Below are 15,717 nucleotides of genomic sequence, written 5' to 3' on the forward strand. Positions count from 1 at the left end.
TAATTATACGATAGCACTAACGAGCGTAATAAATTACGCAGCTAGAACTCACCTCGAGATTGCAACGATCCACGTCAGCTGGCAGCCTGTAGTTGGTGATAACGAGTAAATGGTAGGGATAAAGCTTGGGTGGTTCGGTTGGCGCAGCCCCCATGTCCGGCAGCGATCTCCTTACATGATGACCTCCGTGGGTTCCAACAACCGAACCTAGGCCACCCGTATACGTGGTGGACGATGGAAGGATTCCACCATCATTCTGTACCACAATCACACAAAATCGTGAGCCATACCAGCGGAAACAGAGGCGAATAGTAGTAGACAATGACATGGGCGATGCGAGAAAGATGTAAGGGGTGGCATTCTTCGAATCGTCAGAGAGGCAAAACGAATTTCAATGAGGAAAGATTCATATTCAAATAAGATCCTTATAAAGTAACTCGATTTTATATATTGAAAGTAAGTTAGGTGCTCGTAAAATGCAACGAGATCTTTCCAGATGTACATATTTGAATTAAAAATTTCGGCGTCATGCACCCCCTAAGAATATTGTCCACGCCTTAAATAGTAAATACATTCATTACACATTACAAAATATTATACTCTCCCTGCATAATAATAGAATAATTAACTTGTTTTATATGTTATATATGTACGAATTCGTATGACTCAATAGACTGTGTCGATATCGATTAATCAATGTCCAATCACTAAAAGTATGTAGATTAGGATTCAATTCTTTAAATATTTTGGAGTACACTGACTTAATTAAACTAGACTGAAGAAATCATCTTACGTGCAAAGAGTTGAATTTCTTTTCAAAATTTACGCAATATATACAATTCTTTATTTCTATTAACGATGCTATCTACTATAATCTTTAAAGTGCACGAATAATGTTTATACCATACATGCAATTCTTATAATTGAAAAATAATTTTGCATAAAGAAAACATTTTTCTACACTGAACAAAGGTGCTATTGATGACGAAATGTATAATATTGAATAATCCATCTTCACAAAAGGTGACGTCATTTTGTATTACATTAAAGATAACGAATTAAATTGCTGATGTGATAATTCAGTGCGTTATCGAAAGTATTAAACGAATTATTCAAAGTTACGTGAAAAAGATTCAATTATTTTCGATTTTTAAAACGAAAATTTTCACAAAATAAATTTTATTATATTAAAACGCAAAAAACAAAAGAACACATTTTGGCCATAAAGCTAAGTAGTGCAAATTGGATTTAAATAATTCGATTAATTAATTAACTTAACTTAATTACAAGATGGAGAAACTTACGATAATCGAATATGCAACACAGAGCAAATCAAAAGTAAATACAGATGATAAAAATGCAGAACTCAAAATAACAGCAAAATATACAGCATGCATGCATACTCATTATACAGCATTATATACAGAGTATTTTACATCGTAATAAGGACAAGTAGCAAATCAAGAAATAATTATACAAAAAATATGTATAAATATAATGCATATACACATCGTAAATTTTTCAAACGTACGAACTGTACTGTCTTGTTTCTCTAGACGAATGTGTGCAGTTAATGCAACACATCTGCAATTATAGAGACGTGCTAGAATGTTAAATAAAATTACATTTGCATAAACTCCATTTATTAGATAATCAAATTGAATACCACATATAACGAAGAAAAAAATATTTGATGAATTTTTCTGCCTTGAAAATTCAAGAAAGAAATTATTTATTCTTCAACAAATCAAAACTTATTTAATAATTTATAAAATTCACAATGTTTGTATGTTTCTAAACAATCTGTTATAATTTACATTAAAATAAGTTTGAAATTAATACAAAAAGAAATGTATTTAAAATGTAATTAGGCTAGAATTGTTCTGATAAACGGAGTTCTATTGTGATGCAAAAACAAGCTACAAACCATGCTAATTCGCCGGGAGTAGTATGGGGCTGTGGTACATACCAATGCCCGTCGATCCACATCCGTGATGCTGCCTGTTGATACTAAAATTGGGGAAAAATGTGAAAGAAAACCATATCAAACCATGTTGCACAAACCATTTCCTATGCTAACTACAATCTGTTCTTTTTTACCAATCATGTTCCCTCTTCATTACCTGCATATATCACAATTTATGCATTAAAAAATGCGCAGAGCAGCGCAAACGCGGCTATTTAATTACAAATAGACGAGGCAATGCTAGAGGCATGATGGTTTTATAATTCAATACGTCTAATGCGAAAAGATTCCGCAAAAACCTTATTAAAAAAATGTCTTTTTCGTCAATGAAATCGACTAAAACTTTGCCACTTTATACTTCAACTGATCAAAAGTTACCATTGTTACAAGTAAATTTTATGGGCCATTTTTTTTGTTCTAAAAAGGACTAAAAGTTCGATTGTAATGCCTATAACACTGATCGATATGTCAGATGTGGATTGAGTTTCTCGAATCATTTTCCATAGACTTTTGCCACTGATTCCGAATCCGGCGGTAAAAGTTCTATCACATCTGGTTTTTGAAAAAACTCAATCCGCATCTGACACGTTGATCAGTGTTATAGGCACTATTATCGAACTTTTGAGTCCTTTAAAACAAAAACGGCTCACAGGATTGAAGTATCAAATGGCAGTTTCAGCCAATTTCCCCGAAAGACCTTTTCCATAGGGTCTGTGCGAGGTCCTTTCCGAATTTATAGGATTGTCTAAAATTTGTAAGAATATGTCGGCTAAAGACTTTAATGTTCGCGTTATATATAATTTTTTTTTACTTAAGGGATCGAGAAATATAATAGTATAATTACAATTGCTGATCAAATGCAGAAAATACGTATTGACATCTCTACTTAACATTTCTGACACTTTCTTTGACGTTTCCTGAAAGTATGATTTATCTTATCGCTTTAGGCATTTATAGATGATTCTGAATCTTATAGTTTGTGATCAAACAAATGTCACTATGGTCACTATCATTAAACAGATAATGTTATGTATGACGATGTACAGGCCAACGTACGACGTACAATGTTTCACAGTGACAGTGCGATAGCTCGCAGGGATGTTAGTAAAGCATGCGAGTACAAGGCAAAACGAAGTAGTGTTTAAAGAAAATGATAAAGTAGGAGCGCGACGCATTCGCAAAAATCGCCAGCAGTCCCATCACAAATTACGCGTGATGGGATAACGTGTGAATGCAAAATGTCTCGGGAATCGTGCGTCTTTTTCGTAACGTAAAGGCCTCGTTGTAAAAATTATCGAAAGAGCAATATCTGAGCCATAAACGATTGGTAATTATATAGATCTTGATAAATTAAATTTCAGTTTACTTAAAGCAAACTTTATCGGAATATTAATTTCAAATTAGAGCCCAAGACATTTAAAAATAAAAAATAAAATTTCCGTTAACAGAAAGAAATCGACTCCAGAGACCGGAACTATTAAGTTCTGTTTGTCAGAGGTGTCGAAATGTCTTAGAACAACTCTGTGAATGTAATCTTAGCTCGGTAGAAGCCAATGGAAGCCCTCGCTCGATTCACGACAGAATTGCACAGATAACGGGTGCTGTATCCGTTTAATTTGCGAGCGCGTCAAGCTCGGGAAGCGTGATGTAAACAGGTGAGAGAGCCAACGTGTATGCAATGGGGACCGTGGCATCGGTTGGTCCCTCTTCGTTTTTACTCACTGTCCGACTTGCCAGACGAGAAATCAGTGCTGTGCGTCTTGTCGCCCATCCCGCTGAACGAATAGTCGCCCTAGACGACAGAAAAGCGTTATCTTAGAGAGGCGTGTTCCGCTCGGCCGCCGCGGAGTCAACTTTAAATGTATACTCTCTTCTATGTACGTAATTTATTGCACTATCAGCGCGGTGCACGCCGCATCGCCGACTGTGACTTGCGGTGCAAGACTTACAGGGAGAGCAGACACGGAACCGCCGGTCGAGGAGAAGGTGTGACTTCGCGGTGCCAGACCGTACCCCGGCTTCGGGATGTGCCGAAGGGAGCTCACAACTGGTTTGCAAATCAGTCAATCGACAGGTGTTACTGATTAGTTTCAGCGGTGATTTCAATTCGCTCAATCTCCCATACGAATGCCCAACGTTCGCTTGCCAGATTTTCTTTTTGTACCCGTTAACTCTACCCGGAGCCATGTCGCTCCCTCATGTGTCCCAACCCAAGATCAGCCACTGTCAAGGGATTTCCCCCTATCTTTGCGCCTCAACAATGATACATTTAGCACTTTGCGTTTTACCATGTTTCTATATTACGGAACCGGGCCAATTTGAGAAAAAAAAAGATATCCATCGATACACACGCGATATAACTCTCTTATGGATTGCTTCGTTTTCCTATTTTTATATTTTATACACATAATTATCTCTTATGCAATTAGCAACTGAAATAAAATTTACATCTTTAGTAAATATCTGAAATAACTGGAAAAGGCACGTATTAATCGTTAAACATATTCTACAGAGTCTAATTTTCTTCAACTTCATCGCGTGTCACAAGGGATATCTATCATAAGAATTTCAAATATATTATCGCACCCCCATCGGTAAACGGCGCTTAAAGATATCCGACAGTCTTGAGTGCACAAAAGCGTTTACTCTTGTTAAGAGTGTGCGAGGCAATACGCGATAAAAAAAACAGATACATAAAAGGCCAGCACCTGCGTGTAAGTACAATAGATTCCTCTCATAAGCGCGCCCGCCGTGATGACAAGTCAAAAACTTTCCTTTCTTACTGAAAACGCAGACAGAAACTTAAACGTGACTTTCAAAAAACGAAACGAAACGTAATGCATTTATCATATTATGTTGTCGCATTATTTTACGATAAATGGGATGCATCTGCTATCATAGATGTAGCTGAACCACTCTTGCGTTATCAGAAATCTCAAATTAATGATGATCGTTGTTTCAACGTCGTGACGCCATAATAAACTACATAAATTCTTATTTCTTCATCGGCAAATACATTTTACATGCCTAATTTACACGTGCAGTTTTCAATCGCGTAAAAATAATCGGGTGATATTGTGAAAACACTGAAACTTTCCAGAATATGTATAAAAAGAAAAAGAAAAAAAAAACACCTGAAAACTTGGTAAGTCGGGAAGCTCAAATGTGGAACTTAGAAATGGACTTGGTTTGACTTGGGACCAACGGCGGGCGAATTGGAAAGTTTTCGGACTCACCGAGTGATAGTGCCTAGTGGCGTTTGGAAGAGTGAAGGCGCGCTGAGTACCAAGGGGTGGATAGTTTCTGGGAGCCGGGGAGCGCGCCGATGACCTCCCAACTGCCGCCCACGCAAACACAACACAAACACAAAAACACAAATAGAGACACAATGATAATAGACGACAGGTAGTAGCATCGTGTGTAGAGATTGCCGTGTCCTATTAAGTCTAGAACGCCAACTTGAGGTTATCAGCGATTATTTCGTTAGACTGATAGATTTCTTCGTAATTTTTACAAACGGAAACACAGTCAAGAAGAAAATTTTCGCTATTTTGAACACTTGTAACGTAATTCTTGAAAGTTGTAATAATTTAGCCATTGGTTGTTTCATTAAATCTTCTTATAACATTCAGCAATTCATAATAGTGATCTTTGATCGTCTGTTTCAATGTCGTTACGCTTTGCTTCCTAATTATACAACTTTTTAGTATTGCACGAGAATTGGATTACAATGAGTTCACAAACATTCCAGATTAGCGTTCTAAAATTAACTTGGTAATCCAACATTGGAAGATACCGTGAAGCAAAATTCTGTATATTTGTCGAAAAGCAAAGATGTGCGGTGCAGAAAAGAAATAATTATCATGCGTAATAAAACAAAACGATCGTGTTGCTAAATTATCTTCCAATATTGTAAGTAAGATTTACAAAAGTATCTAAAAGTATCTAACTTTTCATTAAAAAAAGTATTTTAATGTTAAACATTTTCATTAACAATTTAGTTGTAAATTATCCAAGTTCAATCAGAAATCAAACAATAGATCTTGAACTACATTTATTGTCTTTAATAAGTTAAAAGATAAAATAGTATGATAAAATAAATAATATGATTCGCCCATTGCATTTTATATAAGTAATATAAATTTTAGAAACAGTTATTTATAATAAATGTCCATACATCCTATATTATTTTTTATTGAACTGTGTTTAAAATTAAATACGTGATTACGGTAGCGATTCAAATCTACTGAAGCATACAGAAAAGAGAAGAAAAATAATTGATTCCTCAATCGAGTTGGAGTTCAGTTTAAATTCTATTTAAAAACACGGTAGTGCCGCGGAAATGAGCGTGATGTGCATTGGAGCAATATGTGTCCGTGTATGATGAATTCGTGGTCCCAAGTACCATGCAAGATACAGAACAGAATCAATTACCTCGAGAAACGATTTCCAGGGCTAAAGATTGCAATGGCGATTTAAATGCTCGTTATTTCGAGGTGTCGGTTGATGCGCCGTTCGCAGTTCAATGAGAAAAAAAAAAAATAAGGCAAGCATATCGAGGTAAGGGACGACAACATGCATAGGCAGAATACATCACCTGTTGTATTAATTGGGCGTCCAGTGTATGGTTTTTTTGGTGCTACACACGCCACTTAAAATAAAGTCCTGCTCTCGAGCGTTACGTACTGTTATCATCGTTTGTTAATTAGCATGAAACCCTCCCACATCATGGTTCGCATGGGCCGATTCGGTGCTCCACGAAGCAAACGTTTCTTTTCTTTTTATCGATAAAATAGGACCATTTACGACCTCCCGCCCTGGGAAACCCCATTCTATCTAGACTCACTCAGTGTTCTATCGATGTTACTTTAAACGGTAGAGTGGTATGTTAGTGTCATGTGCGAACGTGTGGACATGTATGAGATGATCGTTACTTATGTTAATGAGACAATTACGAGTGGCCAGTTTGCGTGGCGGACGAAGGACTTACCGTTGTAGCTAGGCCCGCTGGATCTGTAGCTGAAGCCATCGTCATCCTCCCAAGGTCGTGCATGATCGATATTTCGCGAAGGCGCTGCAAAATGTTGGTCGAATTACCTTCTGCATAAATATGAAGCGTGACGCTGTTCGTAGGCTTTCAAATTCAAGTCTAAGAACAATACGTTCTCCTTGAAATATTGAATGGAACTTGATTGAAACAAGTTAAACAATTAAAAATCTTTATATCGTGACACCAAATGTACAAAATTAATAATGTAACTTACATGCACCGACGGGACTTTCGTAGCGCAATCGGTACGTTGGTTCCCTGGCGGCAGACGGTGTCCTCGAAGCGTTTCTCGGATCAACGTTCGCAGCTCTGTGTCTCAAATTCTCCCGATCTTTTTCGCGATCTTGCAGGAATACCTTAGCTATTCCCGTGTCGATCTTGCTCAATTCGTCCTGCTCCTTTTTCAGTTTCTGCTCCGCCTCCTTGATATACGTTTTGTTATCCACATCATCCTCGTCGTCAGATGCAGGTACTCCCTGTATTAGAAGCAAGCATCGAAACGTTAATTAATTATTGATGATCAGCATCGTTAAAAAATTAATAGGGAAAAAATGTGACATGCTATTTCGATTAAACGACAAGATAATACCTTGTATGTGTCGGACCATCGTCTACGTCTTTCAGGATCAGTGTAAGGATATGGCGGAGCGGGGAAATCATCTCTCTCGATTGGCGGTTGGGCGCCCGGCGGTGGTTTCATGGCGTCCGGATAATGCGCTAATTCTATCGGCTCTTCGTTATCCACCTGACTTGCCGGCGATTTCGGTCTGGTATCGCTCAGTGCATCGACCAAAGCTCTCATTCCTGATCTACTGCTGCGCCCACCGCTGCTTCTTATCGAACGAGATGCTGTGCAACGAAACAAACGCATTTTCGTGACAGTAACTGACGAACGTATAGAAATTGATGGATCAAACGAATATAAAATTAAAACGAAATGTATCTCTTTGCAATATTTCGTGAAAATTAATATTTTATAATTCAGAAACCAAATGGATCGAAGTTCCCTTGCTCTTGACGTTCAAAATATTAAAAGGATGGTGACATTTAATTGCAGAGTTGCACGGTCTTGTCTTATAATTACATACATTCTAGTAACATCTAATAATTAAATTGAGTATATATAATATGTACGTATAACAAAAACTTACAGCTAGGTCTATGGAAATGCGGGCTAGTGGGGGGTTTATCGTACGGCTGTATCGGACGTCGCAGATATCCCTGACTGGGCGTTTCAGTCAAGTATGAGTAAGTATAAATCCTAGATACATCTTCCGCCGGTCGTCCGTATTCTCGCAGAATCAGGCCGGGGCTTCCAGTTCGCGCAGGATAATACTGAGGCAATCAATGTATCGTATCACGCATGTGGTACAGCTTGCGTTTTACAAATATATCTCGATATTACCATCAGTTATACAAAGTGCGTAGAAGAAATCAGATAAATAAAATTTCCCTTAAAATAATTTGACTTTGCATTTGAAACACGTTTCGTTTAAAAGGAATTGATAGTCTTACGTTTGTACTCGAAGTGTCGACGTACTTTGTGTAAAAGAAAAATATCGCGCGAGGCAACTAACACTCTGTCAAGAGACGGCTTTTGTATTAAGTATAATACATATCTGAGAATTTCCGAAATAACTTCTTAAAACCTACAAAAATTTTTTTTTGGTTTATATTTACATATAAAATAACAGAAAATCGCTAATGCAAATGATTGATAACGCGATTAGATTTCTAATTTAGTTTTGCTAATAAAAATTGTATCTTGGACCAGCTAACGAAAGTATAAAAGCTATCCAGACCCACGGACAATGCTTCGACGGTTTTTATTCTTCTGTCTTGCGGATCGATAAAATTGAAATAGGATCGCGTCTCGACAGAGCGAAAGTACGCGACGCCGAGTAGAGGTAATGCGAGAAGTGATACCAGAAATACTTGTTGAGAGAGTGCTGTGCTAAGTGACACATGGCATACCTTGCGACTGAGGCTGCTGTAAGGGCTGCACAGCGATCCGTTCAGGCTTGGCGTGCGTGACCGCAATGAAAACTATACATAATGACCGTGCGAAAAAAAAGTAAACAACGATTAAGAGAAGCAATAATAAAAAACTTAATAAAAAATCAAATATGATAAATATAATCTTTTATGTTTCGCTTGTTTCCTACGAGGCGTGCGTGAGACAAAAAGACGGTAAAATGACAAGCCAGCTGATCTCAGAGGCAAAAATCAAGCTATACACAAAGCTGACAAAATAATTAATTTCTCTGGGGGGCGGGGGGGAGAGGGTTGAGGTGTTCTGCTCTATATTGCTACTATACAGAATATTATACTAACACATAACACACAAGAATGTATGTTGAATGACAAAGTGTATCGTAGAAGAGTTTGCAAGACTTGAAACATAAAGGGACGTTTTTAACATAGATAGTATATTACAATAATAGAAATCATAGAATAAACTTTCAAGGAATTGTTTAGCACGTGCGAAACACTTCGCTCTCCTTATAATATAAGTGGTAAATTCATTATGCAGACGAGTACAACTCAAAATATATATAATGCAGCTAAGTCAAATAATGCGAGTGCTAGACACAAATACAGCAGCATGCATTTTTGTATTTTCTAATGTAAAACGGAAATTATAATTGTTAACAAATACTCAAAACAAAAACAATATTGTGTCAACTATTGAATCATACGACGTCGAACTCTCGACTATCTTATTAAGAATTTGATATATTTATGGATTGCATCAATTTACTACGATTCTCTAATTAAATAAGTTTAAGTATTCTTCTAATTCAAGTTGTTCTTACAACAATAGATATTAAATGATTAACTAGGAGCAATGACATTTGAAAAATGCTAGTTCTACCTCCTCTGGATCAGGAAGGAATCAAAATTAGACACTCACGATGTATTATTTTAGAACTCCGGAACGCGATGCTATTTCCATTCACTGTTTCAGATATGTGAGTGTCGCTTCAACGACATAATATATTTCCGTCACTGAATGTACTAAAGAATATATCATCAGGGCTTGAAATATTATTTTATTTAAATTATCTACTATTTAAACTAAACTTGACCCCTGAAGCTCCCTCAAACGCAGTGTTCTTAGTGATTCATGTAAAATTGAGCATTAAAGAGAGTATACTTGTTTAGAAATTAGAATGATCTGCATATACGCAATATTGTATACGCGTATTAAATGGCGCAAATAATTATACTAATGTAAATTAATTTTTATGTTAGTCCATAAAATGGAATTGCATTCATTGGTACGTTACATTAATTTCATGTAAACTACAAGAATTGCTGTAAAATTGCACAAAATATAAGCGTCGCGTACAGCAATCTGTGTTCACAATAAGCGAGTGTTAAACGTATAAAATATAAAAAATATATGAAGTAAAACAGAATGTCATCTTTCTGTTAATTCGATAATGAACAATCGTGTACAAAAATATCCAAACAATTAGACATATCTGGATGCTACAATCGCTTCAGAATTTTCGTAGTTAAATCAAGGGAAAATAAATAAGCTTCTAATAAGCTTGAATTAATTATAAAACACGAATGTACAGAATAAATACGTCTAGACAGCGAATCACCGATTGCGCGACGCAACCGGACTTACCTGCATCTCCGAGGCGCTGCTGGAAATTCGCTCCGATTCCCGATGCTGCGGGGTGTGAGCGTCCCCGTGTCCGTTCACGATGCCATTGGGCCCGGTGGGTCCTGGGCCGCAGCGTGGGTGCCATATGGCGGCACCCTGCAGGTACATTTCCTCCCCGTCGCCGAACGGGTCGCCGCATTTCGTGCAGCGCGCGCAGGTCGGATGGAAATGATGATTATCGCCGGCTTGCAAAACCTTGCCGCTGATGTAACGGTTGCAATAGGCGCACTTCACTCCAAACTGCTTCTGATAATCCTTCTCGCAGTAAGGCACGCCGTCTCTGTCGAAAACAAAACAATTTAAGCTACTGCTTGCGTGTCACTTGAATCAGTATCTTCCTTCATTCGCTCTTGTGCTGATTTTAAGTTAAAATAAAGGGGAGAATTTTAAAGACACATTTATTAAAGTATATACATTTTATGCCTGTTTTTAAGGCATATATACTTATTTCTTTGAGAGCTTTATCTTTGGGCTTTTCCAATACTATTGAGAAGTTGGACTGTTCAATCTCACAAGGAAGCTGTCTCACTTTTAGAGTAATGTTAATTAGTATCCGTGGATGTTAAAGATGCGAGGACAGACTTGTGGATCAACGCGAGACTCACTTTCCCATGTATTCCCCATGAAGCACGGTGTCGCAGCTGTGACACTTGAAGCACCAGACGTGCCATTGACGATCGAGCGCGACCAATGCCTGACCTTCCCTCAATTGATTTCCACAACCGGCACAGGCACCAGGATCGGCGTGTCCGCCGCCTTTGGTACCGGCGCTATTGCTGATCGGCGTGGAGGCCTCGCGAACCGGGATACCGACGCATCGATGACACAGCGCTTGACCTGTGGACAATACGTAGTTAGCGAAGAGCAATAAGATCCGGCGTCGGGATTCCGTCATTATTAACCTTTGGCGCTGCGTACCAATTGTGCATTCTATAATAAAATTTGTCATCCCATTTCCCTTACCACACCCCTTACACTCGAGAGAAATTGATTCAAGATCGCTCCATTTTATTATATCGACTGAGTTATAAACATCCGCTAACCTGTCGCTTTATTAACAACAATACTTAAAATACTGATATATGTTTCGGAAAAATATGGACCGTGTTCGAATTGTGCTAGAAGCTGTGATAAAAAATGAAATTTTCTCTATTAAATTATTTCCTCTTTCATTGACATTCTCTTTAAATGGCAACGAGTGAAATTCACTTTCATCTTAACGATTTTTCGACGAAGCACTAGATGTGAAGTTCACCGTAATCTATCGTAACGTTCAATCGGCCTTAATTTCTTGGAAATGGGTGACATGCACCGTTACAGTGCCACGATAAAGTGATGCACGTCATGCCGGATTTTTACCTTTGGTCGCGTAATTGTTACAAGGACGTACATAGTAGACGCGCGGCCTTGTAACGGTGAAGCAACAGCGATATGCCCAAGTGGCAATTTGCTTTAACAGATTGACCGGCCGCTAATTGTGAAAGCTGCACCAAAGAGACACAGTGGTTGCGCAATAACTCGATATCAACATCGCAATGTACAATTGACCCAAACGTTTGACTATGCGAATTAGCGAGTCTTCAGTCGGTCTTCACGTTTAAGAAACGCCGCGTCAGGTCGAAGAGCAGCACGCGCCGAACAAAGATGCCGAGGATCGGATGCCGTCACAATTTAGCCTTCAACGGAGCTGAGAGTGACTGTTCCGTACCTTGAACGAGGGACACCTTGGTTCCTTGTCCCAGCAACGGTTGCCGGCATCTTTGGCAATGGAAACAATTCGGGTGGAACGCGTGCTTCTCGCCGGCTGTCACCACATCGCCCTCCACGTACTCCCCGCAACCGGCGCACCGTGTGCCCCAGCGCTCCCGATAATCCTGATAAGCAAAAATAAAACGCATTGAATTTTTCGTTCTCCCATTCCTGTTCTGTGGTTTATTGCATTTCAAAGGCATGCCGAGAAAAAGAGAACGTAGATATGCGTGAATTATGCTTTCGTGTCGAATAGAACAGAATATCGACTGATCTCTTTCGCAAGGTCGTATCTCGATTTTGCGCAATTTTCGGTTTTTCTGCCTAAACGCGCATTCTGGTCCAGAATTGACCTTGCGAGAGGAATCAGTCGATACTTCGAAATACTTTCGAGTCGAGTCGAATCGAATCTGTTTATATTCGAATTCGAATCGATTTTTTTTTCGAGTTCATTATGTTAATTTGAAGATGAAACCGTAAACTTGATAATTTTTTTCAATGACATTGTTTATTTTAAAAGTAATTTCATTATTACATTTATTGGAGGAAAAAGTGACCGATTCGAAGTGATTCGCACATCTCTAACAATAAGAGGAAGAGTAAGAAAGCGACTCACCTTGGTGCAGTAGTAGGAACCCTCACGTGCGAAGAAGCCACCCTGCGCCAAACTGGCGTTGCACTGGGCACACTTGAAGCAGCCTATATGAAAGTATTTGTCCTGCACCCGCAGAACCTCCCCGCTGCACTTCTTCTTACAAGACTGACAAAACGTTTTACCTGAAACAAGACGGCGTTCGTCAATTGAGAAGCACTTCCTTCGCGGATCATTGGCTTTCTATTTCACTACTCGACAATAATCCGAGAAACAGACGCGAATGACACCGTAATTGATCCGCGGGCGTTCATGCGCAACAAAATCCCTGCTGTTTTACGATAAAATAATAGTCTCGCAGCAAACGTTTCGTGTTTCAACGGTCGTTTTTCTCTATAATACTCATAAATATTTAATTAGGATTATTACAACGCGCTTCTGGCGTTCTACTAGCTAAGGTGACAAGGTAAAGAATTCAGGAAAATTATTTATTGTGGGATATATTTCACAAAGACGAAGGATGAGTAACTAACACTTAATCCTCTACTGATCTACTCCGATATCTTCATTCTGTATGCACAGTGATATTCAAAAGTTGTAGGAATTAAATTGCTGTTATTTTGTAAAGCAGCGCCGAAATTTGTTAAAACGCTCGTAAAGAATACACGCCGTTTAACATAACATTTTGAATAATGTACATATATTATTGCCAGGGTTGGGCAGTAACTCGTTACTTGTAACGGAGTTACAGTTATTTTTTTGGTAACTGTAACTTAATTTTGTTACTTTTTCTCCATCTGTAACTGTAACTTAACTCAGTTACATTTCTTTCGATAACTAGTAACCAATTTAATATATAGTTACATTAATAGTTATTTTATATCTATTTTAAACCTCCACAGATCTTATTAGGCCTTTCAAATGCAGATTTGATATTTTTATTTTCATCGCAAAAAAAGAAACTGCAAAGTAGCGATTCGTTACTACGCGTTACTTTTCAGAATTGGTAAGTTGTGACTGTAACTATAGTTATATTTTTAGCGAAAAAAAAACTGTAACTGTAACTAGATACTTTTATAAAGTAACTTGCCAACCCTGTCAAATATATACATATATTAACTATAACTTAGATGCAGTTGTAAAACATGTAACGCACAATTATCTAAAGATAAACGCGATCAAACTTATAGAATATTAACTTGGAATCAAAATAATTATTTATCAATCACCGTAACTGGTTATATTTTTAGCGAAAAAACTGTAACTGTAACTAGATTCTTATAAAGTAACTCTCCAAACCCTGATTATTACTACATAAAAGATATTATATTCTTATTTAATTATATTTCACGAATTTTATTATTAACTTTATAATAACGAAAATTCTACCGATACGGCGCGACGTGTGAATATTCGCCGGGCCAGCAACGCGTTAAACAAAACAATTGTTAACGGCGTAAAATTTTTTCCGCGGGGCACAAGCTAAGAATAACGGGAAGAAGACACCCGAGTATGAGTCATGCACCTGCGTGCTGATCATTAGAGATTTCTTCGAGCGCGCGCGCGCTTACGTCAACGGCGACACTCGCGTGCTCACGCTCGCTCTCTAATCGGCTCTCCTCGGTGCGTACGTTAACTTTCAGCGGTTACGTAATGCACCTGTCGCCGGCTGAAAGGGTGCATCATAATGCTCGCCTTCAGGAAGATCAGACCGCGCGTCTAATGGCGTTCTCCATTGAGACGATTTGGATGAAGTCCAGAATAATCGGATGCTTAACGAATCGATGTCCGGATCTGACAGCGAGTTAGCTTCGATCGCCAAATTGGCAGATTAGGGAACGATTTACTTACAACTCTTAATGGTAAATCATTTCAAGAGGGAAATTCTAATATTAAAACGCCGAGGCTATAATAGTTTTCGAATGAGAAGCGTTTTAGAGATGATCGATCGAATTGTTATGCGTTAATTTTCATTCAATAACCATCAAGTATTTATACATCGTGCATTTATTATATTTTATATAAATACGTTTGATATATGTGCACATTAAATGAAAACGCCTACACGGAGAGAATTTTCTCTTACAATTTACAGTAAAAATCATGTAATTGTGGGACAACACGGCATTTCAAAGAATTTTATGCAAGTTTTTTTGAAATTTTATCATACACGGAGATACCGATATGGTTACCACATGTCTAATTATGGTTGGCACAACCCCAATAAATAGTGATATTTGGGACAGCTATATCTGTGGTTGTACCTACATTGGCAAGATAAGTAGTGGAGACAACTATATGCGTTTTGTGCAGCAAACTTAAGGATGTTCACTAAGTTTGCTGCACAAAACGCATATAGTTGCCTCCACTACTTATCATACCAACATGACAACCACAGATATAGCTGTCCCAAATATTACTATTTACTGGGGTTGTGCCAGCCCTAATTAGACATGTGGTCCACCATATCGGTCTCTCCGTGTACATTTACGAGTAAAGTGTACGGTTAAATTTCAAAAACTCATTAAGTTCTTCAAAATGCCACGTTGTCCCACGATTATCTGATTATCAAGATAAATTTTGAGAGAAAATTCTCTGCGTGTAAAAAGCAAACTTGTCCGAATACGCGAAAGTCTGTTTCCGCGGTGTATCCCTTCCGAATGGACGTTACAATTCTTCGC

General features: G+C 38.1%; 1 protein-coding gene across 10 annotated transcripts in view; it reads right to left on the reverse strand.

The window, feature by feature from the left end:
• LOC105567601 (actin-binding LIM protein 2) overlaps positions 1-15,717 on the reverse strand; it is a 36,247-nt gene that overhangs the window by 2,120 nt on the left and 18,410 nt on the right. For 2 of the 10 annotated variants that reach the window (XM_012022577.1, XM_012022573.1), the window contains exons 2-14: positions 13,061-13,221; positions 12,404-12,569; positions 11,301-11,532; positions 10,657-10,975; positions 8,991-9,062; positions 8,168-8,351; positions 7,606-7,865; positions 7,231-7,492; positions 6,957-7,040; positions 5,203-5,303; positions 3,689-3,758; positions 1,928-2,010; positions 53-256 (exon numbers count right to left, since the gene is read on the reverse strand). In XM_012022577.1, coding sequence (XP_011877967.1) covers positions 53-256; positions 1,928-2,010; positions 3,689-3,758; positions 5,203-5,303; positions 6,957-7,040; positions 7,231-7,492; positions 7,606-7,865; positions 8,168-8,351; positions 8,991-9,062; positions 10,657-10,975; positions 11,301-11,532; positions 12,404-12,569; positions 13,061-13,221 — 2,198 coding nt within the window. Of the gene's footprint in view, positions 1-52; positions 257-1,927; positions 2,011-3,688; positions 3,759-3,915; positions 4,014-5,202; positions 5,304-6,956; positions 7,041-7,230; positions 7,493-7,605; positions 7,866-8,167; positions 8,352-8,990; positions 9,063-10,656; positions 10,976-11,300; positions 11,533-12,403; positions 12,570-13,060; positions 13,222-15,717 lie in introns of those variants that run through there. The other 8 variants (XM_012022575.1, XM_012022574.1, XM_012022583.1 and 5 more) reach the window with 8 other exon arrangements.

The sequence above is a fragment of the Vollenhovia emeryi genome, unplaced genomic scaffold (assembly GCF_000949405.1).
Source record: "Vollenhovia emeryi isolate VEMERY1.0 unplaced genomic scaffold, V.emery_V1.0 DF939136.1, whole genome shotgun sequence".
Taxonomy (NCBI): Eukaryota; Metazoa; Arthropoda; class Insecta; order Hymenoptera; family Formicidae; genus Vollenhovia; species Vollenhovia emeryi.